The sequence below is a fragment of the Suricata suricatta genome, chromosome 6 (assembly GCF_006229205.1).
Source record: "Suricata suricatta isolate VVHF042 chromosome 6, meerkat_22Aug2017_6uvM2_HiC, whole genome shotgun sequence".
In the NCBI taxonomy this organism is placed as follows: Eukaryota; Metazoa; Chordata; class Mammalia; order Carnivora; family Herpestidae; genus Suricata; species Suricata suricatta.
The window spans coordinates 82,015,940-82,043,350 of NC_043705.1; the positions used below are offsets into that span (position 1 = coordinate 82,015,940).

The window sequence follows — 27,411 nt, forward strand, 5'->3', positions numbered from 1 at the left end:
GCTGTAAGCATCGTGGTACATGTGCGCCTTTGAATCAGCACTTTTGTATCCTTTGGATAAATTTCTATTCATGCAATTGCTGGGTCATAGGGTAGTTCTATTTTTAATTCTTTGAGGAACCTCCATACTGTTTTCCAGAATGGCTGCACCAGTTTTCATTCCCACCAGCAGTACAAAAGAGTTCCCCTTTCTGCATCCTTGCCAACATCTGTTGTTTCCTGAAGCTGTTCATTTTTAGCCATTCTAACCAGTGTGAAGTGTTATCTCACTGTGGTTTTGATTTGTATTTCCCTGATGATGAGTGATGTTGAGCATCTTTCCATGTGTCTGTTAGCCATCTGGATGTCTTCTTTGGAAAAGTGTCTATTCATGTCTTCTGCCCATTTCTTCACTGGATTATTTGTTTTTTGGGTGTTAAGCTTAGTAAGTTCTTTATAGATTTTGGATACTAGCCCTTTATCCAATATATCATTAGCAGATATCTTCTCCCATTCCATCAGTTCCTTTTTAGTTTTGTTGATTGTTTCCTTTGCTGTGCAGAAGCTTTTTATCTTGATGAGGTCCCAATAGTTCATTTTTGCTTTCTTTTCCCTTGCCTTCAGAGGCATGGCAAGTAAGAAGTTGCTGTGGCCAAGGTCAAAGAGATTGCTGCCTCTTTTCTTCTCTATAATTTTGATGGTTTCTTATCTCACATGTAGGTCTTTTATCCATTTTTATTTTTGTGTATGGTATAAGAAAGTGGTCCAGTTTCATTCTTCATGTCACTGTCCAGTTCTCCCAGCACCATCTTCTAAAGAGACTGTCTTTTTTCCATTGGATATTCTTTCCTGCTTTGTCGAAGATTAGTTGGCCATATGTTTGTCGGTCCATTTCTGGGTTCTCTATTCTATTCCGTTGGTCTTTGCATCTGTTTTTATGCCAATACCTGACTTGATGATTAAAGCTTTGTAATACAGCTTAAAGCCTGGAATTATGATGCCTCCAGTTTTGGTTTTATTTTTCAGGATTGCTTTCACTATTTGGGTCTTTTGTGGTTCCATACAAATTTTAGGATTGTTTGTTCAAGTTCTGTGAAGAATACTGGTTATTTTAATAGAGAAGGCACTGAATGTGTAGATTGCTTTGGGTAGTATCAACAATTTAACAATATTTTTTCTTCCAATCCATGAGCCTGGATTATTTTTCCATTTCTTTGTGTCTTCTCAGTTTCTTTCTTAAGCTTTCTATAGTTTTTAGCATTCAGATCTTTTACCTCTTTAGTTAGGCTTATTCCTAGGTTTCTTAATGGTTTTTGGTGCAATTGTAATGGGATTGATTCCTTGATATCTCTTTCTACTGCTTCATTATTGGTGTATAGAAATGCAACTGATTTCTGTACATTAATTTTATATCCTGTGACTACTGAATTCATATATCAGCTCTAGTAGTTTTTTGGTGGAATCTTTGGGCTTTTCATGTCAAATATTATGCCATTTGCAAAGAGTGAAAGTGTGACCTCCTCCTGACCAATTTGGATGCCTTTTATTTCGTTGTGTTGTCTGACTGCTGAGGCTGGGACTTCCAGCATGATGCTGAACAACAGTGGTGACAGTGGGCATCCCTGTCGTGTTCTGGACCTTAGCGGGGGAGCTCTCAGTTTTTCCCCATTGAGGATGATATTAGCTGTGGGCTTTTCATATAAGGCTTTTATGATTTTAAGGTAAGTTCCTTCTATCTCTACTTACATGTAAGTTGTATACTTTCCTTTTACCAAGAAAGGATGCTCGAGTTTGTCAAGTGCTGTTACTGCCTCTATTGAAAGGATTGTATGATTCTTATCCTTTCTTTTTTTAATGTGATGTATCACATTGATTGGTTTACAAATATTGAACCACCCCTGTAGCCCAAGAATAAATCCCATTTGATCACGGTGACTAATTCTTTTGATGTACTTCTGAATTTGATTTGCTAGTATCTTAGTGAGAATTTTTGCATCCAGTTTCATCAGTGATAGTGGCTTATAGTTCTCCTTTTTAGTGGAGTCTTTGTCTGTTTCTGGAATCAAGGTGATGGTGGCTTCATAGAATGAGTTTGGAAGTTTTCCTTCCATTTCTATTTTTTGGAACAGTTGAGGAAAATAGGTATTAAGTCTTATTTAAATATCTGGTAGAATTCCCCTGGGAGAGCCATCAGGCCCAGGACTCTTATTTGGGGGGAGATTTTTGGTATCTGTTTCATTTTCTTTGCTGGTTTTGGTCCTGTTCAAATTTTCTGTTTCTCCTATTTGAGTCTTGGTAGTATGTGAGTATCTAGGAATTTGCTCATTTCTTCCAGATTGTCCTGTTTGTTGGCATATAATTTTTAAATAGTATTCTCTTTTAGTTGTATACCTGTGGTGTTGATTGTGATCTCTCTTCTTTCATTTGTGATTTTATCTATTTGGGTCCTCTTATCTTTGTGATTTCCCTTCTTCTGCTGGCTTTGGGCTTTATTTGCTGCTGCTTTTCTAGCTCCTTTAGGTGTAAGATTAGGTTGTGTATTTGGGTCTTTCCTTGCTTCTTGAGATGGGCCTGAATTGCAATGTGTTTTCCTCTTAGGACTGCCTTTGCTGGATCTCAAAGGGTTTGGACAGTTATGTTTTCATTTTCATTGACTTCTGTGTGTTTTTTAATTTCTTCTTTAATTTCCTGATTAACCCATTCATTCCAAAGTAGGATGTTCTTTAACCTCCATGTACTTGAGGCCTTTCCAAATTTTTTCTTGTGGTTGATCTTAAGTTTCATAGTGTTGTGATCTGAAAACATGCATGGTATGATTTGTTGAGGGCTGATTTGTGACCCAATACGTGATCTATTCTGGAGAGTGTGCCAGGTGCACTTGAGAAGAATGTATATTCTGCTGCTTTAAGATGAAATGTTCTGAATATATCTGTTAAGTCCATCTGGTCCAGTGTGTCATTCAGAGTTATTGTTTCTTTGTTGATTTTCTGCTTAGATAATCTGTCCATTGCTATAAGTGATGTATTAAAGTCTCCTACAATTATGGTATTATAAATAAGTTTGCTTATGTTTTTGATTAACTATTTTATATATTTGGGTGCTTTCTAGTTGGGGGCATGAGTATTTACAATTGTTAGCTCTTCTTGATGATTAGACCCCTTCGTTGTAATATAATGCCCTTCTTTATCTTTTGTTACAGTCTTTGTTTTAAAATTGAGTTTGTCTGGGGTGCCTGGTGGCTCCGTTGGTTAAACATCTGACGTCAGCTCAGGTCACGATCTTGCGGGCTGTGAGTGTGAGCCCCACCTCGGGCTCAGAGCCTGGAGCCTGATTTGAATTCTGTGTCTCCCTCTCTTTCTGCCCTTCCCCTGTTCACTCACATGCTCGCTCACTTGCTTCTCGCTCTCTCTCAAAAATAAATAAACTTTTTTTTAAGGGTAAAATAGAGTGTGTGGTAGAAGTATGGCTACTTGGGCTTCCTTTTTGTTCTACATTAGCGTGATAGGTGGTTCTCTTTCTCTTCCCTTTCAGTCTGCAGGTTTCCTCAGGTCTGACATGAGTCTTTTGTAGGCAGCATATAAATGGTTCTTATTTTTTTATCCATTCGGATACCCTTTGTCTTTTGATTGGAGCAGTTAGTCCATTTACACGCAGAGTGATTATTGAAAGGTATGAATTTAGTGCCATTGTGTTATCTGTAGATTTCATGCTTATGGTGATGTTCTCTGGTCCTTTGTCGTCTTTGCTGCTTTCCACTCAAAGTCCCCCGTAGAATTTCTTGCAGGACTGGTTTAGTGGTCATGAACTCCTCTAGTGTTTGTGTGTCTGGGAAAGTCTGTCTCTCATTCGGTTAGGAATGACACCCTTGCTGGAGAAAGGATTCTTGGCTGCCTGTTTCTCCAATTCAGCACATTGAATATTTCCTGCCACTCCGTTCTGGCCTGCCAAGTTTCACTGGACAGGTGTGTTACTATCCTGTGTGTCTAGCCTGGTAAGTAAAGGACCTTTTGTCCCTAGCTACTTTCAGAATTCTCTATCTTTGTATTTTGCAAGTTTCACTGATATGTTGTGGGGTTGACCTGTTTTTGTTGCATTTGAAGGGAGTTCTCTGTGCCTCTTGGACTTGGATGTCTGCTTCATTCCCCAGATAGGGAAGTTCTCAGCTAGTATGTGTTCAAATAAACCTTCTGCCCTTTTTCTTACTCTACTTCTGGGACTCCTACGATATGGATATTGTTTGTTTTCATGAAATCACGTAGTTCTCTAATTCTTACCTTATGATCTAATAATTTCCTTTCCCTCTTTTTTTCAGCTTCATTTTTCCTATAATTTTATCTTCTATTTCATCTGTTCTCTGCTTCTTCATTTCTTACTGTCGCCATGTCTAGTTTATTTTGCATCTCAGTTATGGCATTTTCTAATCCATGACTGTTTCTTAGGTCTTTGATCTACAGCAAGGGTTTCTCTGGTGTCTTCTATGCTTTTTTACAAGCCCAGATATTAGTCTTGTGACTGTTGTTCTAAATTTGTTTTCAAATATGTTGTTTATATCTGGCTGGCTTGATTTCTTCTTGACCTTTCTTTTGGGGAGAATTTGTTGGTCTTGCCATTTTGGCTAAGTTTCTGTCTTTTGCATGTTTTTCAAGCTTGTTATGTGTCCTGCACCCGAGAGTACAGCTATATTAAAAAGGAATCGCACACTGTCCAGGGCCTGGCACTCCGGGAAGTGTCTCTGGTATATGTTGCATGCACTCTGCCCTTGCATTTTGGCTGCTCTGTCCCACCGGTCAGTCCTCTGCAGTGCTGGCAGCGGTGGAGTGTTTGGACCTTTAGCTAAGTGTGCATTGATTTGTTTGTTGAAGTAACTTCGGGGGAAAAAAGCATGAGGCAGCCTCATCCCATAAAAAGAGAAAAAGCAAAGCGGAGAAAAGAAAACCAAACAGAGAATCAAAAAACTATAAGGCTGATTCCAAAGAAAGAGAAAAAAGAAAAAAATGTCTTCAGTGCCTGGGGCTGGTGGCTCTGATGGCCTGGAGGAGCGGCCAGCTGCATTAGGTCAGGCAGTCTTGCCCAGTAACTGAGAAATTGCCAGGCACGGAGGGGCAGGGTCTGGGTAGCTCTCTGGAGTCCCACCATGTTGGTGTTGGAGGAAAAATGGCGTCATCCCAATCTCTCTTTCCTGGACTGGGGATCTCAACCCCTGCTGTTCAGGCAGCCCTTAAAGATAGCGAGGGCAGGTCAGTGTCGCTACACCAGTCATCCTGAGTCTTCCTTTGGGTAGTTGGCTGGGATTCAAAACCAGATGTCTTAAAGGACCTGGCACCGTGTGGGTCCGCTGCCATCCTCTGCAGTAGAGCCTTTCCACCATGCTGATGCAAGGCCTTTGGCTGGCTCCTTCCTGGCCTTGGGGGGGCAGTAAACCCTCTTCGGAAAGCACTCCAGGAAGTGGACCGCTCTCCCCCAGGGCGCCCTGAGCTTGCTGCAGCACGCTGTGCGCTGCAGGGCCGGCTCCCTCCTCCACGGCTCCTCACTGGACAAAGTCGTGCACTTCCTGAACCTCAGAGTTTCGGCTCCAAAGCCTGTTTGCAAACAAAGAGCTGGGACACTCAGTGCTTCTCTCTCCCCAGTCCCTAGTCCAGAGAGGTTTTCCTCTTATGCTAACTTGATGCCACACTCTTAAAACCCCTCCCTCTTTCTCTCATTTTTTGTTTCTCCACAGAAAGGGTTCCCTTTCCTCCATAGCTCTGCTGCTTTATCTCCCCCAAATCACATGCACACACCTCAGTCCTGCCAAGCTGTTTCCCTCCAGCTGTGGAGATGCTTCTGCCGCTCCACAGATTGAGTGCCTGGGTGTTCCAAGTGATCTGATCTCAATACAGCTCTGTTCGAGGGACAGGGAAAATCCAGGTCCCCCTACTTTTCTGCCATGTCAGCTCCCCCCAGAAGATTACCTGTTGAAATGAATATGGGAGCAGGTGACGTCCAAGGTCTGTTCCAACCTCATTCTTAGTCATTGGATCAACCCAGCACCAATCATAGGACCAGCAGAAGAGCCAAACCCACTCAGTGTCCCTGCGAAAGCTTCTCTTGCTTGGCCATAGAGCAGGTGCCAGAAGGCAGGTTGGCAGGGTGGTGGGCAGAAGGGAGCTGGTAGCCCTGAGGAAACTTATGGCAATGGCCATCAAGCAGGTGCAGGACAGTGTGTGGGGGTGGAAGGTAGGGGTGTGATGGGGAGGCGGTGGTCTAGTGGTAAGGACGAGGTGTGCAGTGAGAAGAAGCCTGAGCGGCAAAGGGGGAGCCTGGCTGTGCAGTGTATTAATGTACTTCCTACACTTAAAACTATACGATGAAGACAGTTTTAACTTCACTGATACACAAAATCCAGTTAATTGTATACCACCTATTTTCTGTCTCCAACACTAGATCCTCTAGCCTTTTTTTGGTCTTTAATGTGTATGAGGTTCCTCTCTGTAAAAACCTCACTGGATCAGCCTTTGCTTTTCTAATTACTCTTTTCCACTTAGTTGCTATCCTGGCCTTATTGTTGATTCTTTATCTATGTGTTTGTTTAGAATTAACTTCAGTTAGCCGTAGTTAATGTCTTAGTACCCAAATATACTTTCCTCTCCTCTTGCATTTGGCATTGTGTTAAATGATATAACCTTTGTATGAGGCTGCAATTAGAGTTACACTCTATAAGATATCTTCATTTGATAGATAAGGGGGGGAATAGGAAGGTCATTATTTAAAGAAGTAGGCAGCTTGATATATTGAAAAAGAAGTCTTATCTTTAGACAGACCCATGTCAGAATCACATATCTCTACTTATGTTAGATCTGTGACTAAACAAATGTCTTAACCTTTCTAAAGGCTTTTCATTTATTTTGAAAGAAAGAGGGTGTGGTGTGCACACATGAGCAGCAGAGGGACAGCGGGAGGGAGACAGAGGATTCCAAGCAGGCTCCGTGCTGTCAGTGCAGAGCTCGCCACAGGGCTCAACTCTCAACTTTCGCTCTCTCCAACTGTCAGATCATGCCTGAAGCCGAAATCAAGAGTCAGATGCTTAACTGAGCCACCTGGGAGTTTGTCTTAACCTTTCCAAATCTCAGTTTTCTCATCCATAAGATGGGAACGGTACTTTAGTAACCATTGTAACAATGAGATGAGTTGCTTATGTAAAGTGCCCAGCTCACTGTTAGTGTGGTTTTCTTCCCCAATTTCCAGCACCCCCCCCCGTTTGCCCTTGTCCAGGTTCAAACTAGAACTCGACTCCTTTTGTCTGATTTTTCTAAAAGTCTATCTTCTTAGAGTTTTTCTCTCTTGAACATTTTCCTCTTCCTTTAATAACCTCTTTGCCATGTCTTCTGCTGTCTTTCGAGGTGTAATCCTTTCTACTCTGTATCCTCTGCTTTTTATCCTATATGCACTATCTGGTAGAACTTTTATTCTCGTGAATCATTTTAACTCTAATCTCTAGCTGAATTAAATCATCTTCATCTCAAACTTAACTAATATAAACAGTCTCATCTTATTACCCTGAAAATTAGCTTCTTTTGAGCCTCTTCTCCTTTTCTGCTACTGGCACTCTTATTGTTTTTATCCTGAAGACTTAAAACTTTAGTTCTAATTTTAAGGAAAGTCTTGATTTTTATGTTTCTTTCATCCTTTATAACCAATCAGGCATATTCCTTCTTCCCACTTTAGCAAGTGTCTGAGATTTGTCTGTTTCTTCCCACTGAAAGTCAACCCTTACCCTTTCTATACCACATCCTCAGATTACTACATTAGCCTCTCTCTCCCTACTCCATTCGTGTTCAGTGGTAGTTCGTTTGGTTTTTTCCCCCGTTCTGGGGACCCAGAATACACATTTATATATAGATCTCCTATAGAACTTCTCCTGAAGCCCTTAAGTATGAACTTAGTAGTGATCTATTGTCTTTATTAAAAATCCCTGATCTAGTCCCTGCATTTTAAAGTCATTCTGTACACTCCCACCATTGTTCTCAAGTTGCAGTGCTTACAGCCTTTGGCTGATTAAAGATCTTTGTTGACTCATTTTTTAAGATCACTTGTAAAAAGGCAGAGACATTGTAGATGATAATGACTAATGTTTACTGAGTGCCTCTGGAAGCCAGGCCTTCTTCATCTAATATTCCCAGCAATCATGTGCATAAAAGATAGGTGGTACTAATCCCGTTTTTATAATGGTCAGCTGATTCTTAGGTGAAGTAATTGCCCAAAGTTGTATAACCAGCAAGTAGTAGAGGCAAGGTTTAAATCTGTGCTTAACTCCAAGCCCCCGGGGCGCCTAGGTGACTCAGTCTTTTAAGTGTCTGACTGTTGGTTTCAGCTCAGGTCATGATCTCATGGTTCATGAGTTCAAGCCCTATGTTGGGCTCTGTCCTGACAGCACGGAGCCTGCTTGGGATTCTGTCTCTCCCTCTCTCTCTGCCCCTCCCCCCTCACACTCTCTCAAATAAACATTAAAAAAAAAAAACCAAAAAATTACTCCACACACCATACAAACTCTTTAGATGTCCAGTAGCTCTTGCTTTTTAAAATGAGTTCGGAGAAGCTGCTCGAGGGTGAGGGAACCACGTGTGTGCTTCCACATCTCCGCCCCTTTCACTTCCCAAAAAGAACAGCTCCCAGCTTCACTGCCCTGTTACGAAGTTTCATTTGAAAAAAGAATCTAATGCCTAGGTAACATTTGAAGTTTGCAAGCCACTGATATTTTCCCTCCATGGTCAGTAAATTAGGACTTAAAAAGGGACCTAAAACGAGTTCTTTCTTGTAGCAAAATAAGTACTAATTTTTATTAGTCTCATCATTTTTATTTCAGAGTGAGATAATTCGAGATAACACTGGAATTTTGGAGTGTGTCAAAGAAGGAATTGGAAGGGTGATGGGCCTCGGGGTGCCTCACAGCAAACGCCTGCTCCCGCTGCTTTCCTTGGTCTTCCCCACCGTGCTGCACGGGGTCCTGCATTACATCATCAGCGCAGCCATTCAGAAGTTTGTCCTGCTAATTCTAAAGAGAAAGACGTATAGTAGCCATCTAGCTGAGAGCACTAGTCCGGTGCAGAGTATGTTGGATGCTTATTTTCCAGAACTTATTGCTAACTTTGCTGCCAGTCTTTGCTCTGATGTTATACTTTACCCATTGGAAACCGTTTTGCACCGCCTTCACATTCAAGGAACACGCACAATCATTGACAATACAGACCTTGGCTATGAAGTGCTTCCAATTAATACACAGTACGAGGGTATGAGAGACTGTATCAATACTATAAGGCAGGAGGAAGGAATGCTTGGTTTTTATAAAGGGTTTGGTGCTGTTATAATACAGTACACACTGCATGCAGCTGTTTTACAGATTACCAAAATTATTTACTCCACCCTTCTTCAAAATAGCGTGTGAGACCTCAGTTCCTGGTTAGTCTAGAAGACATAATCTGAATACTTTGTTATGAAATTATGAGGGATTAAAGTGTAATACTGGGGGAAAATGGATTAGAAAGTGAAACTGGTAGAAAAAGCCCATGCTGATTATATTGACTCTTCATTTTTTTAAAAGGTATAGGTATATATTTTGGGTGAAAAATATTCCAAATTTGAAAACTCAATGACAGTAACACTCACGAATTGACTTCTGGCTAGTGTAGCACTCGGGCTAAACTGAAAAGATCCTGGGCAGCAGCAAATATTTGTCAGTAAACATAAAACAAAATTTCAGAGAGCTAAATTTATTCCAACTGACATCAGTATTTATTAGGAATTTATTTCACCTTCTAGATTGATATTGGTATGTCATCCTTAATCTCCTGTGTAGTAGCAGTTCACCTTTAAACAAACTGTGTCATCCGTGACAGAGATGAGAAGGACTAGATTTGGCACTGTGTAAGCAGGACTTGAAGAGTTTTAAATTGCATTGTCCTTGTACAGCTTAACAGCTGAGTATTTATTATACAAAGCCATTTATGTACATACATATAACTTGGAATTTCCTTCATCTCTACAAATTTTCCCCTCTTAGATCAGCTTATTTCATGAAATGAATAATTCGTGCTTGGATATCAGAATAAAACATTAAAAGACAAGGCACCCAACAGATGTAAGGCAAACAATATCCTTGTCCATATCCAAATCCAGCATTTTAATGCCAGCAACTGAAAATCTGTCACATGTTTATAAAGTTTGATTTGCTTACCTAGACACATGGATCATCAGTCCGGTTTCAGACCACTCCTAAGATAGAATAGAAAATAATCATGACAACCATTATTGTTTGCACATTTACAGATTGTATACTAAAAGGAATGTCACTTGCCTTATATTTCTGAATGATTTGTCTTAGAGGAGAGACCATTAAAATTCACGTGGAAATTTGTGCCTCTTGCCTTTTGTATAGTCATCATTAAATAATGGCTTCAGTTTTTATTTTCTTCTAGTTTTTGTTTATGGTTTCATTCTCCAAACTAGATCTACATAAAGGGAAGAGCAAGTTTTTCCTTATCACTTTTTATTTAAACTTGTTTGGATGAATAACAAAAAATAAAAACTTTAAAGGAAGTTTGTCATTGCTTTTTATGAATGAGGAAAAGAAGTAAGTCTCAATAAATAATAAGCAGAAACATTGTTATCAGTTTGTTAAAACGAATTCTGCCTGTTAAAATGAAGTTGGTGGATGAGGGTCTTTGTATAATAAAATAATAAGCATTTTACTGACCCAAACTTAAACATTTTATAGTTTCATTTCCTTACATGAGTGATCACAGTTTTACTACAAACCATTTAGCACACTGAAACACAGTGACTTTGCACTGGTGTTGTCCAACCTAGAACATACACAGATTGAGACTTACTTGACAAGTGCAGCAAAATAGTTACTTTTATGTAATTAATAGTTTGAGAACCAAAAAGTGATATCCAAAAAGTGCCAAACAGTATGTAAGTGGCAATTTTCTCTACAATCTTACGTGGTATGTGGTTCTTTGGGGTGTTTTTGTTTTTAAAAAACCAAAACACATAGTTTCCCCGTTTTAAATTTCACCAAGAGGGGAAAATAAAACACCAATGATCACATGTTGTACTTTACAGTTAATTTTGGGGGTTATGGTTTCATTTGCCCTACCTGTGACACTTTAATTGTTTTCGATGCTTTGAACCGCTAAGTAAATTTTTAGAAGTTTATAAACTGTCCAACTTCCAGTCATTTTTATTGTAATCAAAGAAGATGGTTTCCAATAAGAGTAAACCAGAAAATACCAAGTTTTGGGAAATTTCTAGAACAGAATCTGAATGGAATCAAGTATTTACTAGTAAAAATCAATGAGATCTTTAGTTAAAAATCAAATATTTCAAGATTATTTGGTGGAGGTTAGTATAAAGATTCAGTTATATATAAATCTGTTCCATAGAATCATTACAACACTGATAGACTGAACTACACACAAGTAAGGTTGATCTCTTTGGAGAAACTACAAATTAACTTTAATTGGAATGTGGCAAGTAAAATACTAATTGTTTTTACTGCCATTCCACATTAGTTGAAATACAAAAATTCTTAAAATTCAAGAAATAAAATGCTGGCCAAATCTGTTTAAATGAATTTAGAAAGGAGTAAGTGAAATACAAATTAGGCACACTCCCTTTTAAAAATTGGTCTCTCTTTAGCATATAGGTGCCAAAGCCAAATATCCATTGGCTACATTTTTTTAAGATGATAATAGCTCAGAATATTTTAAAATTCAGTATGATTAATAGAATTATGAGTAAGATCCTATTAAAATGTGCCAGAGGCCCAATGGTCCTCTTAAATAAACCAGGTTTTGGCCATGGAGCCTAATTATGGGATGCTTGCTTTGCACTGTAGGATTTCTTAATCAGAGTTAAATAGTCTGAAAGTGATTTGAGTTAAAAACTGAAAAACCTGGCAAATATTGAGTACTTTAAGTGAATTTATGAATTGATTTAGTACATTTGCATGTAAATTCCTTTCCCTTGAGCCACCTTTCTCTATTTTATGGACACTTGAAAAATAACCCCTAGGTTTATAAAATTTACTGAAGCCTCCAAACTCCCAGCACCAAATGTTATAAATAGTAAAAAAGCAATCTGATTTCAAAATGGCTATAGTTTGGGAGATTTGGTAATTGAGCAAGTGTTTCTGGAAACAAAACTGAAGACAGAAGAAGTCTCACTTTTGCAAACATGCCTGACTACTCACAGATGTCTTTCAGCACTGGCTTTGTCACAGCTGCACAAAGCAGTCATTTTCCTGACTTGGCATGCTGCTTCAGTATTTCTATCTGTGTATTCATACATCTGCTCAGAAAATAGAACACACTGCTTTGCTATTTGTTTTTTTCAATTGAGGTTGTGGAGGGTATTTGCCCTCAGTTCACTTACAAGATCTTTTGGAACATGAAAGACTGTTTGCCAGCTCTTGAAAAGGTTTGAATTAATTGAATTAATTACTTTCAATAATATATAAGCAAATAAAATCCCCTTGGCAGTAATTCACACTGCAGTAGAATTTGAGTGATATTTTGGCATTTATGCTTTCTCTTCTCTCTAAAATAGCTGCACATTTCTCTTGCTCTCTCTAATAAAAACGATGTGTAATGTCTTTCAAGTCGTTGAGTATCACTAATATGATACCAAGTTGTATAGCAGAGTAACAAAAACTTGTGATTTAACAATGACTCTTACACAGTATTACCTCAGCTAGATGAGGTATTTTTGTGTGTGTGTGTGTGTGTGTTTAAGTTGTTTTTGTCTACTATTTTAAATGTTTTCAGTAAATTGTGTAATATGAAAAGGTTCAATAAAATGCTGAAAATAAAAACAGTATTTTTCTCTTACTGATGCTAGAAAACTATCAGGCTTCTCGTGGGAAAAAAAAAAGTTATATTTTTGTAGTTAGAAATGAGGATCAGGAAAAATATATGAAGTTGAACTTTTTTTCCCACCATTTAAAAAATTCTTCTGATATAAGTGTGATGTGGTTCATGAAATAAGTAACATATTTTCTAAGATAAGGTTTCATATGCATTATATTCTGTAAAAGTCTTCCATATTCCCATATTTAATTTTCACAAGAGCCTTCAGGTATTTTCTGAGTGGTTCTGTTGAGCGGAGAAATAGAGAGGTTGTGACTTCTCCAGTGTTAAGTAACTAAGGGGGGTGATGACAGCAAGATGGCAAGTATGCAGGTCCAAACGTCTGTCCCTCCACAGAAACTTAGGAAAAAACAGAGACTCAGAACCAACTTTGTCAGAACTCTAGAAAACAAGTTCATAGCAACCAAGTGAACACAGAATCAAGAAAAAGGCAACTTAATGGTAGGAAAGCTCTGTGGTGTTTTTTGCTTACCTTTGTCCCCACTGCCCTCTGGGTATCTGTGGGCGCCCATGCACCATTATGGGACAAAGTCCTTGATTCAAGAAGGACGAAAGGAGATGTTATTTGCAAGTTACTGTGTTTATGCATACTTAAACTCTCTATGGGCTACCTGAAAACCAAATGCAGGGTTCTCTTCTTTTTCCCTAACTGAACCTCCATTCAGGCAAGAAAAGTGGTTGCGGAATACCAAAAAAGGCATTTCTTGAAAACATTTTAAGGTGATCAGAAAAACCTCAGCCACCCACTTAGGGCAAAAAATGGCAGTTGAGACATACAAAAGACTGCCTATAAAGCCAAGAAGGAAAGGCCCGGGAGAGATTTGCTTTGAGGAATTCAAAAGTTGTCATGTATACGAGGGAATTCAGAAAGCCGCACACATGCTCAGGACAGGAGGCATGCTCAGAAAAGAACTGAGAAGCTCCTCAGCTGAACGATAAGCTCAATGCAAGCAGGAAGGGAAGGATGAGTCCGAGTTGCAAACAGCCTGACTAAGTGTTAAAGGGGTGCTCCACACACAGCCAATCCACAAAGTAAAGCAACTAACTAAAGCCAGAACTAGTTCAGGGTCCACCATAATGGGACCTCTCAAAGTCAGGAATCGATGGTCAAATAATATCTGCTCTTTAAGAGAAGAACAGTACTTAACATTTTTCAGCACATAGTATAATGACTGGGTCATTAATAACTTAAATGTGTTATCTTAGATAAATTCCCTACAGCAACCTTATAAAGTAGGTCTAACACTATCCTCATTTTATAAATGCAAACATATGGTATCTATCCTTCTCTGCCTGACTTATTTTGCTTAGCATGACACCGTCAAGGTCCATCCACTTTGCTACAAATGGTCATATTTCATTCTTCCTCATTGTCATATAGTACTCCGTTGTATATATATATACCACATCTTCTTGATCCATTCATCAGGTGATGGACATTTAGGCTCTTTCCATGGAGAGGAAGGGGGAAAGAGAGCAGGGGAGAGTGAGGGACACAGATCAAGGGAGACTACTGAATACTGAAAACGAACCATGGACTGAAGGAGGAGGGGAAGGGAGGGAGGGGGTGATGGTCATGGTGGGGGGCACTTGTGGGGAGAAGCACTGGGTGTTATATGGAAACCAATCTGACAATAAACTATTATAAAATATATATATATATATATAAATGCAGGACCTGCAGCTGGGAGGTTAAGCCAAGATCACACAGATAGGAAGAAAATAACTAGGACTTGCTCCAGGACCTGCTTAATTCTTGCACTCCTTGGCTGGTCATGAGGCCAAAGTCTGCCTTGCTTTAAGTAGTGATATCTAACTGAAGGACACCAGCGTTCTCACTAATTGATGAATTGCTTCTTAGCTTAATCTGTCCTGGGTCTATAATGGAAGAGCTCCTTGGGAGATTCTTCCAAGTCCTCACCATCCCCCTCCCTTTGTAGATTGGAAACATCTTCTCCCTTTCTCTTTGAGCTTCCATAGTCTCTTCATTCCTTCTTGTGACTTACAGACTTTCTACCCTGTAGTTACATGCGAGCACCCCTTAAATCCACTATCTATACCGTAGACATGTTTTCTCCAACTCTCACTACACAAACACATACATAGACATAATAAATTACACGACATAATAGATGTTGAATGAACAAATGAAACTAAAAAACTGTGTACCCAACCTTGTCTGTATATTTTGAAATATTCCTTTTTTAGCTTAGAACTTCAACACTGACAGTGACCTTTAGAAATTATCTTAACTAACACTCTTATGTCACAAATGCATAAAATGAGCCCTCTAGATGTTTAGTGATTTTACTAAGTTGGTAGAATCTCCAAGCTGCAGACATAACCCAGGTCTTCTTTGCAATCCTGGTCTAGTCTTTTTCTCCTGTATCATCTGCCCGTTCCATTCACTCCCTCCCTCCTTCTTAGCCACACATTATCTATACAAATATACACTCGAAAGTGAGCTCTGTGGCACATGAGAGACCCTACTTCCAAAAAATACATATATGGGGGTGGCCCAATCAGTTGAGTGTTCAGCTCTTGGTTTCGGCTCAGGCCATGGTCTCACAATTGTGAGAGCAGCTCAGAGCCTGATTGGGATTCTCTCTCTCCATCTCTCTCCCTGCCCCTCCACTCTCTGTCTTTTCTTATAAATTTAAATAATTAGCATAGTACAGGCCATGTTATAAGAGTTTAAAAATGTTTGTGACTTGGTCAAAGTCACATACCTAGGAAGTACCTGAAGTAGCAGAAGTTCTAACAGGCTAATTACAGGCTTTAACTACTATCACCTCCTGAACAGTCTTCTTCAGATTCAATGTAAGTTCACCACTCCACTCCACTCCAGCACCTAGGACATTTCTTGGTACATATTTAAGTACTAAAAAATATAAACTATTTTTACTATAAGCAAATATCTTGTTAAGATAGTAATCTTACAATGTAGAAGAAGCCCTTTTGATAATCTCAAATTCTTATATCTAGGAAATGAGTTTAGGGCTCTTAAAACTGCCAGCCTGAGCTCCAACTTCGAGGTTGGAATCTATCTACAGATCTATTTTGAGGAATGGCTCAGAGCCTCAGAACAAACCCAGACTTTTAACACTACTTAGAAAATCTCTCAACCCTCAAACCATTCTGCTGGATTCTGATTTAAACTTCTGTTAAACAAAAGCATAAAGGGTGCTAAACATTGCCTATATTTGGCTGTTATGAAATCTTGTTCATCTGATTTTAGTCTGTTGACAGGGGAAAATTTTCCATGCCTCCCTCCAACACCTAGTGCCCAGGAAAATATGTGTTTGAAATATCAACTTCTTTAAATTGCTGATGTAGTCACAAGACTCCTGCATCAACAATGGGAATGTAGGGCCCAAGTACATTTTATTTCTTTAAAAAGGCCTGTGATGTGCTGCAACTAGTAAGCAGATGACTTCTTTGGGCTAGCTTTAGTCATTCTGAGAAAAGATCTATTGCTTCCATCTTGGGGGAAAGATAAACTTGGCCTCATCAAGCTTTGGTTAATACAAGAGGTCCATTCTCACATTATAAAAAAATCTTAAAAAGGGGAGGAGGTCTGGATGACTTAGTCAGTTGAGCATCTGAGTTCGGCTGAGGTCATGATCTTGCAGTCTTTGAGTTCAAGTCCTGATCCAGCTTGGTGCTGACAGCTCAGAGTCTGGAGCCTGCTTTGGATTCTGAATCTCCCTGTCTCTTCCCCTCCCCTGCTCATGCTCTCTCTCTCAAAAATAAATAAACATTAAAAAAAAACCTTAACAAAATAAAAGAGGCCCATTCTCAGTTATAAAGTTTGCCCTAATTGCAACTGAAAAATCCACAATATTGACATCATTCCCAGTCTTTGATAACCAAAGAGGAAAGTAAATAGAAAAAGTGCCTGTTATATAATTTGAATGTAGCATTTTCTTGAATTGCATCCTGAAGTTAAATTAGGCTTTATCCAAGGGTAACAAAAAACTCTGTTGATGATAATTCTGTAAAAATATCTAATCCCACTTAAAATAAGATTGGAATATTTACAGTGACATGTATCTATATATAGTGAAAAAGGGCAACATTTGGCAATTCTGCTGATCTCTGCTCCTTATTAAAATATGCACCTTCAAAAAATAAGGTAAAAAAACAAGCCAAAGACTGGGAGAAAATATTTGATAAATATGTATCCAATTAAGGACTTGTATCTAAAATATATAAAGAATGTTTAGAACTCAATAATAAAATAAACAACTCAATTTAATTGAGTAATTTAATTTAATTAAAAGGTAATTAAAAATTTAAAAAGTAAAATTAATTAATAATTGAGCAAAAGGTCTGGACAGATACACAGACATATCACCAGAAAAGATATATAGATGGCAAAAAAAAACCCATAAAAGATGCTACATATCATATATCATTAGAGATTGCAAACTAAAACAGTATTATCTTGTTTATGTAACTATTAGACCTTGTATTACCTTGTAACTATTAGAAATAAATAATATCCAAAACCCTCATAACACCAGATGCTGGTGAGGATGCAGAGTAACAGGAACTCTCATTGATTGCTGCTGGGAATGCGAAATGGTACAGCCACTTTGGAAGACTATTTGGCAATTTCCTTACACAACTAAACATAGTTGTTTCTAGGTATTTACCCAACTGAAATGAAAACTTAGGTCTACACAAACAGCTGCACACAAATGCTTATAGTGGCTTTATTCATAATTGTCAAAAATTGGAAGCAATGGAAATGTCCCTCCATAAGTGCATGGATAAACAAACTGTGATGCATCCATACAATGAAATATGATCCAGTGATTTAAAAAAAAATAGTATCAAAGGCTACATACTATATAATTGCAAGGAATGACATCCTAGGAAAGGCAAAACAGTAGAGACGCTAAAAGATCAGTGCTTCCCAGAGGATGGGGGATGGGGAAGGGGGAGGGGATAACCAGGTGGAGCACAGGGAATTTTTAGAGCAGTGAAATTATTCTGTACGATACTATAATAGTGGATGCATTACAGTATGTATTTGTTGAAACCTATAGGCTGTACAATGCAAAAGTATTTTTTAAAGAGTGGATTTTAGTTAACAGTAATGCATGAGTATCAGTTCATTATTTATAACAAATGTGCTAGACGAATGCAAGGAGGAGCAGGGAGGAAGGTAAATATAGAACCCTCTATACTACTGTATACTCCCTGCTCAATTGTTTTGTAAATCTAAAACTGTTGTTTAAAAAAGTCTTTTGGAATGCCTGGGTGGCTTAGTCAGTTAAGCTTCTGACTTTGGCTCAGGTCATGACCTCACAGTTCATGAGTTCAAGCCCCATATCCAGCTCTGTGCTGTCAGTATAGATCCTGCTTCAGTTCCTCTCTCACTCTGCCTCTCCCCGGCTCAGGCTCTCTCTCTCAAATAAATAAACATTTTTTAAAATCTCTTAATTAAAAAAATACAAATAATTTCCTTTTATCCCTCAAAGTGCTTTCTCTAGTGTTAATATTGTATATAACCATGGTAAAAGTACCAAGAACAGATCATTAACACTGGAAATATTTTAAATTACAGACTTTATTTGAACTCCACCATTTTTTCCACTAATGTCCTTTTCCTGTTCCAGAATACTATCCAGGGTCTCACAATGCATTTAGTTGTAAAAATTTCAGTCTTTTTTTTTCTTTTTTGTCTTTCATGATTGTGACACTTTTGAAGAGTACTAATCAGTTATGTTGTAACTTGTCCCTTAATTTGGATTTGTTTTAAGTTTCCTCATGGTTGAAATGAAGTTATGAGTCCTTGGCAAGAATCCCATAATCATAGTATTGAGCCTTCCTTCTTATCAAGGGATTTATGTCACCAAGTCTTATTACTGTGATGTTAACTTCAATTACTTGGTTAGATGGGGTCTGCTGGGCTTCTCCTCTGTAAAGTTACTATATTTTCCTTTGCATTTAATATAAGCATTTTGAAAGAGATACTTGGTAACTATGCAAATTCTATTTACTCTGAAATTTTTATCCTCGATTTTTAATATTCAATATACATCAGTGTATCTTGCCTGCAGAAATTGTTACTGTTATATATACCCAGTAGTGATTCTCTATTCCTACATTTCCTTTTACATTTTTTAATTGAAAATTACATAAGAATTTTTTCTTTTTGCTTGCTTATTTATACCAAAATAAACTAATGCATAGAAGAGCAACTTTAATTGCTGAGTCAAAAGTCACAAAAAACTTACGACATTTGTGAATATCTATGTAACAAACAACAGCAACCACCTTTATAAAGCAAAAAGTAGTCAAGATGCAAAAAAACAGATATAAGCTAATGATGGCAAATTTTAACGTCATTCTCAGTATACTATAGATGAAGTGGACAAAAATAAGTGCTGGTTAACATTAAAGATGTAAACAACATAAACACACAGACCTCACAGATATATATCAAATGTTTTATTCTGATACTACAGGATAGATCTTCTAAGTGTACCACTGGAACCAGCTATATTAACCGAATGTTTAAAAAATACTGATCACATGTTAGGTTATCAAGTCAACATTTGTAAATTCTATAATGTAGAAATATTATAAAACATTTTCTAATCACCTGTAATACAACTAGACATTATTTTAAAAAATTTTAAAGACTCTTTCACTTAAAATTAATAAAATTTTCCACTAAATAGGTCTAAATTTAAAAAGGAAATAAAATCTGAAATAATGATAATACTACATATCAAAATCTATGGGATACATTTAAAATAGTGATCGGGGCACCTGGATGGCTCAGTCGGCTAAACGTCCAATTTCAGCTGAGGTCGTGATCTCACAGTTCGTGAGTTCTGGGACCCTGCTTTCTCTCTCTCTCTCTGTCTCAAAAAATAAATAGATGTTAAAAAAAAGTCTCTAAAGTTAAATAAAACAGTGATCGGAGGAAGATTCATAGTACTATACACTTTTATCAAATCAAGTAATTAAAATAAAGTTAAACTCCAAGCTTAAAAACACAAGTAAACAAAGTATTAAGGGAAAATCATAATTTAAATAAAGCAGAATTAATTAGGTAGAGAGAATAAATAGATTAGGTACAATTTTGAAATAATTAACAAAATAGACAAACCACAAGATAATTTGATCAAGAAGCAAAAGGTAAGGCACAAATATACAAAATGAGAAATAATAAGAAGCAAACAGTGATATGCAGAAAATTTTAGAAATTATAAGCGGCCACTTTACAGGACTCTATACAAATATATTTGATAGCCTACATAAATTGAATAACTTACTAGTGAAATATACATCTTTGGTTAGGTTTATTCCTAGGTATTTTATGGGGTTTTTTGTGCAATTGTGAGTGGGATCAGTTTCTCAATTTCTCTTTCTGTTGCTTCATTATTGGGACCAGTTTCTTAATTTCTCTTTATGTTGCTTCATTATTGGTGTATAAAAATGCAACCAATTTCTGTACTTTGATTTTGTATCCTGCGACTCTGCTGAATTTATGGATCAGTTCTAGTAGGCTTCTGGTGGAGCCAGTTGGGTTTTCCATGTAGAGAATCATGTCATCTGCTAAAAGTGAAACTTTGACTTCATCTTTGCCAATTCTGATGCCTTTTATTTCCTTTTGTTGTCTGATTGCTGATGCTAGGACTTCCAGCACTATGTAAAACAACAGTGGTGAGAATGGACATCCTTGTTGTGCTCCTGATCTCAAGGAGAAGGCTCTCAGTTTTTCCTTACTAGTGAAATATAGATTAGCAAAAGCAGCATGTTTGAAAATGAAAACTTAGACTAATTTTAGTACAGGCGATTGAAAAGGGTATCAAGGAGGTATCCCACTGGAGCACAGGCCAGAGGGTTTCATAGGAGAATTCTAAAAAATGCTCCAAGACCAGAGGTGGTCAGTCACAGTGTTCCGTAAATTGTTCCAGAGAACTACAAGTGAAGGAAAACTTCCTAATTCTTTTTATATAGCAAATATAACTGAACCTGATCATACAAAAAATTACAAATCCATATCACTTAGGAAGGTTGATGCAAAATATTTGATAAACTATTGGCAGAGGACAAACCACCACTTTAAAGAAATTCTATGATCAAGTGGAATTTATTACATGAATGCAGGATTGTTATGTATTCTAAAACCATTAACATAACATACAATATTAATAGATGTAAGGAATAAAACATGCACTTATCTCCATAGATGGTGAAAAATCCTTTTACAAAAATCAACACCCATTCCTAACAACAAACAAAATCAAGAAAAAAAGAACTTGATGGATACTCTCTTAACATGATTAATTATATAAACCCAAGTTAAGCTTACTTAATAAATAAACCCAAGAGATAGTTCCACTAAAATTAAGAACAAAACAAAAACACCCACAATCTTGACCCCATTCTACCTTGTACTGTTGTTATCAGCCAATACAAATAGATAAGAGAAATCAATTAGAGTCATAAAATTGTTTTAAAAAATCTAAAACTACCCCTATTTGCAGACTAAAACTCCAAAATACCAATAATAAGACTTAAAATTTTTAATAAGGTAATCAGTTAGATAAAAATTAATATACAGAAATTACCTTTATATATTCAAATAATAGGCATTATGGTAGGGAGAAAAATCCTTTTTTCAATAGTAACAAAAACATTAAGTACTTAGGAACAAAATTAAAAATAAATATGCAAAACCTATTAGGCTAAGAAAAGTTTATAAACCACTGCTGAAAGATCCAAAGGTAAAGTATATTTAAAGAAATGGAAAGATTTCTGTTCTTAGATAGGGTGACTCAACGTTGTAATGATGTCAATTCTTCCTAAATGACTTATAAAGCTGATGCAATCCCAATTAAAAATACCTACAAGACCTTATGGAGTTAGACAAGTTAATACTAAAGTTGGTATGGAAGAAAAAAATCGCAAGCCAAGACAAAACTGAAATAGAAAACTCTTGAGAGACACGTAGTCTTACTAGACATTAAAATACATTGTAAAGTCTTGGTAACTAAAACAATGTAGAGCCCAAGCAATAATAGTTAAATAAACAGAACAGGATATAATGTCCAGAAATAGATCCAAGTGCATATGACAATTTAGCTCATGATAAAGATGGCACCTCAAATCAATGCAGGAGAAAAAGATACTCTTTAAATAAAATGTGCTAGACAATAGTACTAAAAAAAAAGTGGTGAATTTTTATAACCTGGGTGTAGGAAAGGTTTTCTAACTATGATTGAAAATCCAGACCATCCAATTTAAGGTTGATAAACATGATGACATATAATATTTTAAACGTACATAGCAAATAAAAAACCCCATAAACACATTCAAAAGACAACTGACACTAGAAGCAAATATTTGCAACATAATGCTTCTATCTCAAATATATGAAACACTTTTAAAAATGGATGAAATAAAATATAAAACAAAAACAAAAATAAACAAACAAAAACACCTGATAGAAAAATGGCAAAAGATACAACATAGAAAGAGCATTAAAAAGATTTATGAATAGCCTTTAAGTATGAGATAAAATTTTCACCCTCACTCATAGTTACAGATACACAAATTAAAACTACACTGAGATACTATTTCTCACACATGAGGTTAAGGAAAATTTTAAAGTTTGAAATCTTTTGGCTAGATAATGAGGAAAACAGATACTCTGGTGCATTTCTCATGGATATTCAACTGGTGCAACCCTTTTGGAATAGACTTTGGCAATATCTAACAAAACATAGATATGCATTTACTATGTGACTCAGCAATCCCATATCTAAGGTCATGGCTGCAAGGTGGCTGCAAAAAGAAGAGAAAAATGAACTGGGGCATTATTTGTATAAAGAAAGTTAATGTTTTTCCTAAAGTCCCCCAAAGACTTTCCCCATTACTCATCAATTCCAAATGTGTCAGATGGGGACTCCTTACTGTAAGGAATTTGGGGGAGCAGGAAGTACTGATAGCTGGGCACACTGACACTGAGTCTGGTTAGTAAGAGTTTGGTTACTAAGGAAAGGAGGAGACTGGGAACTGGGGAGGCAGCAGGCGAGCCTGCCACAGCTGTGGGTACTTTTCACAGGGTGCTCACTGTCTTTTGATAACCTTCTTGTATTTGTGGAATGTCCCACATTCTGAATCTCATCTCTCCAAGAGAGAAGCCAGAACTTACTTTTCCAGAATCTCTTGCATCTAAGACAGAGACATGTGATTGAGAATTTGGAGTCAATGTGCCTGTGTAAAACTTCAGATCAGAAAATGAAAGAGTACCAAAACCCATCTTTTGGTTAGGATATAACCAAAATATTTTGCTTTTCAGGAACAGTGATGATGAAACAGTATCACTGTTGTAAACTATGGTGTCAGGTTCCAGTGGTGGCACATTAGGATCACTTCTAAATCCATAACCTGGCATGAATTGTGTGTTAAACCTTACTGTACGTCCTCTAAGCCTGGCTCCTTGGTTCACCCAGGCATGCTGCAAAATACTGAATATAATTTAATATATTCTGTTTCTGCTAAAACTAGAATTTAAGTATTTAAGTATCATAAATATCATGATATAAATAATCATCTAAACATATGTAAATATATATGTTAAATATATATAAAATAGATATTATCATATATATAACATATATAATTGGGGGGAGATCTGGTTGGCTCAGTTGGTTAAGTGACTGACTCTTGATTTCAGCCAAGTCATGATCTCATGGTTTGTGAGATCGAGCCCCCTGTTGGGCTCTGTGCTGACAGTGCAGAGTCTGCTTGGAATTCTCTTTCTCCCTCTCTCTCTGCCACCCGCCCCCCAAACACACACTCTTGTGCATGCGCTCTCTCTCTCTCTCTCTCTCTCAAAATGAATAAAAATTAACCATATATAAGATCTGTTTGTTAACTATCCATCTTAGTATGTAAGTCCATATGGACAGGAATCCTGTCTCTCTTTTTCTTCATTTTCTCCCTAGAGTCCAGCAAAGGCCATGGCAGAGGCTCAATAAGTATTTACTGAATTAGGTAATGAATGAAGAAGCAAACTTTTCCTTTGGTATATGAGAAAAGAAATAGGGACAAGCTCAAACTTAAATATGTTTGTAGGTGGGATAGAGGGAAGTTGAAGAAATTCTACAGGAAGTTCTAGTTGTATCTTATACTTTATTCTTTAGGAAAGAGAGCATATAAAACAAAACTGAGCCTATTTTGATGGTTTAGGATTATCATTACTAGGGTGATACTGAAAACCATGTATGCTCATACAAGTATTACCATTAAGGTAATATTCATGTTAGGGTTTGGGGTTTTTTTTCCCCGTTTCTTTCCAGTGATTCCCATGATCACTTTTTGTGTTATTAGTAAACTTGTCTGATTCCTGACTTGGAGAAGTTTGCATAGTATACTGGAGAAAAAAATGTATTTTTGACTTAAATGAATCTATTTTTGAATTCTAGCTATATCCTTTACTACTGCTATGTCCTTGAGAATTTAAACACCTTGAGCTTCAGTTTCCTCTTTGAGAAAATGAAATTATTCTACCAAATAAATTAAAATATTGAAAATGTTTTTTTAAAAGTGTGTAAGGTTGTGGCCCATAGTAAGCTCTCAATAAAATGTAGCTTTTATAAGAAGTAGACCTTAATCAGTGTAGAACTCTGGGCATTTTAGCCCATTTCTATGTTGTCTCAGGTGCCTGATAAATATTTGATGAATTCCACCTGCTGTCAATGAAACTGTTTCCACCTGCTGTCAATGAATCTTGTGTCCTGCTGATGTTGCTGATGTTTTCTCTTTTTCCAGTCTCTTGTTTCCTTTTTGATTTTCTCTCTCCAATTACAGCCGTTTCTTCATCACATTGTTGCAGTAAAATTTAATACATGTATATATCTCATGAGCCAGTACTTGTCCTAGGTGCAAATCATGCTGTAATTTTCTCTCTTCTAGTTTCTCCAAATATCTGTTTGGCTTTGTTTCTTTGGTCTCTCTCTTCAAGCAGAGATTTTTTTAGTTATTTTTGTTTCTGTGGTTAGAGAGGTCATTTAAGGGATACTTATTTTAGACATGCTTTGCTAACTAAAGAAGACATTTACAATATAGCCTCTCCAATTTCCTACTGAAAAACTTCCTAGAGAAATAAAAGAAAAAAATTCAAAGCAACAAAAACCAGGACTGTCAGTCAACTGATTGTCAGAATCTCAGAGGACTTTCCACGTATTAAATTTTAGGAAACCTCACTGTAAGTTGCTATCAGAGACTGATTCACAGGAAATAACGCAATGCTGGTATCCAAGATTAGGTAGGAATACTGTCTATCTTTTTTACCTCCATTGTCTCCTCAATCCTATTTTTGTGGTTTAGTCAAGGAAGGAACCTTTTTTATTATGTGCTGACAAAGTTCCCATGGTTGAATTGCCAGAATAGACTCATTCAGTATCTATTCTCAGTAGACAAGTCTATTTGGCTTTATAGACACAAAGATCTCCTCAAATAACGTCAGAAGTCACCGTTCCATAATTGGCTCTGAAACCCAACTCCAGAAACATCAGGAGGTTAGAGGTTATTGCAGCTCTAATTTGGGATTTGGACTCATAAACTCTTCATAGTTTAAGAACATAACTTATTTAAAAGCCAGTCATCTTTTTGGCATCCTTCAGGTACATGTGGGTTTATTCTGTTTTACAGTATTTGTCTTTTCTTCTACCCACACTCTACCACCTCCAAGCCCAGCAGTGTCTCCAACACAAGGTTGGAGGTGGTACCGTTGAGCAGCAGAGTGTTGATACACATAAAAAATGGTAATGGAGTGTGCAAACCACCTTGCCTTTTGTTTCATCAGTGGTTGGCAAAGATGGATATGCATTTAATTTGGGCTTTTGTAGTTTGTAAGGGCCTATTCAGTCACTTGAGATAACTCTGACTTTAGTTCATTATAACTTCTGTGGGAGTTATCTGAACCAAAGTAAATAGTATCGAAGATGTTAGTAATCGTGTAATTGAAGAAAGATGTGAGATAATAGATGGTTGTGGTAATTATGTAGCAACTAGTAAGCAATACCATTAGTGGTTTTACAATCCCTTTTTAGAGAATCTTCACTGGTCAAGAAAGAGGAATAAATTGCAGATATTTATGGCCATTTGGAATAGAAAAAAGTGAACACCTTATAACTGATGTCTTCTCACTTTAATCACCATGCTTTAGTCTCATAAGGGATACAGATGGCAGGGATCATCACTCGTGCTCTACGGAGGAGAAGTCTGATAGATGCAGGGAGGCTTTCTGTCTCAGCAATATCGTACAGTGAGTCCGAAACTGGGACGGGACCTCTAATTTTCTTATGTCTACCCCAAAACGTTCTTGTTGCTAGACCAACGCGCCTCTGCGTACCATTTCTTTTTTTTTTATGTTTATTTATTTATTTTTGAGACACAGAATCTGAAGCAGGCTCCAGGCTCTGAGCTATCTGCACAGAGCCTGATGCCAGCTCAAACCCACGAATCATGAGATCTGACCTGAGCCAAAATCGGAGCTTAACTGACCAAGCCACCCAGGCGCCCCCTCTGCTTACTGTTTCTATTCAACACTTGGTTAGTCATCAACTAAATAAGAAAGCTGGGAAGCAGTACAGTGTTTAGCTTTAGGCTGTACTGCCCAATATAAGAGTGGGATTTGGAATGAGACCTACCAGCTCCTACATTATTTTATAAGATACTTTATTAAACCAGATAAACTGTCATATTATAGACAGCCCATGACCTAATAAGCAGATCTCCCATGAACTCTTCCTGTTTCAGCTACTTGGTAAAAATGGTTCTTTTTTCTGGTTTTATTGAGATAAAATTGACATAAAGCACTACATAAGTTTAAAGTATATAGAAGCATGATTTGACCTACATGTATTGGGAAGTGATTATACTACAGGAACTGTAGTTAGCATCCATCATCTAATAATAGATACAAAAGGGAAAAAGAAAAAAGGTTTTTTCCTGGTGATGAAAACTCTTAAGATCTACTCTCTTAACATCTTTCGAATACGCCACACAGCAGTGTTAACTACAGTCATCATGCCATGCAGACATCCCTAGCACTCATTGATCTCATAACTGAGAGGTTGTACTTGGATAGTGTCATCTCATTACCCCTCCCCCGCGCCCCCACTGCTGGTAACCGCAAATCTGATCTCTTTTCTTCCGTGAATTTGGGTTTTTTTCTTTCAATTTTTTTTCGATTCACATATAAATGAGATCATATAGTGTTTAATTTTATTGCACTTCAGACTGAGATGGAATTCTGTTTCTAGAGCTTCTTCAATGTTTGGGAAGGCTCATTTAGAGCTGAGCTGGAAGAAATTAATAAGCAGTTGAAAAGGCTTATAAACAAACAACCAAGATGGTTTGGCGTCCACATTCGAGAATGCACCTGTTCTGCTGCAGGATGAATTGGTATTTGATTATCTGAGATATATGTTGATTTGCAAATCACTAAAAATAGTTCTGCATGACCTTAGTTTCAATCTTGTCTTTAG

General features: G+C 37.3%; 1 protein-coding gene and 1 long non-coding RNA gene across 2 annotated transcripts in view; one reads left to right on the top strand and one right to left on the bottom strand.

The window, feature by feature from the left end:
* Positions 1–12,828, top strand: part of SLC25A46 (solute carrier family 25 member 46) — a 28,654-nt gene extending 15,826 nt beyond the window's left edge. Inside the window, exon 8 of the mRNA XM_029942686.1 lies at positions 8,821–12,828. Within this exon, the coding sequence (XP_029798546.1) occupies positions 8,821–9,399 (579 nt within the window). The 3' untranslated portion in view covers positions 9,400–12,828. The remainder of the gene's footprint in view (positions 1–8,820) is intronic.
* LOC115294717 overlaps positions 10,315–27,411 on the bottom strand; it is a 49,827-nt gene continuing 32,730 nt past the window's right edge. The window contains exons 3-4 of the long non-coding RNA XR_003910084.1: positions 13,356–13,416; positions 10,315–10,462 (exon numbers count right to left, since the gene is read on the bottom strand). This is a non-coding gene — a long non-coding RNA (uncharacterized LOC115294717). The remainder of the gene's footprint in view (positions 10,463–13,355; positions 13,417–27,411) is intronic.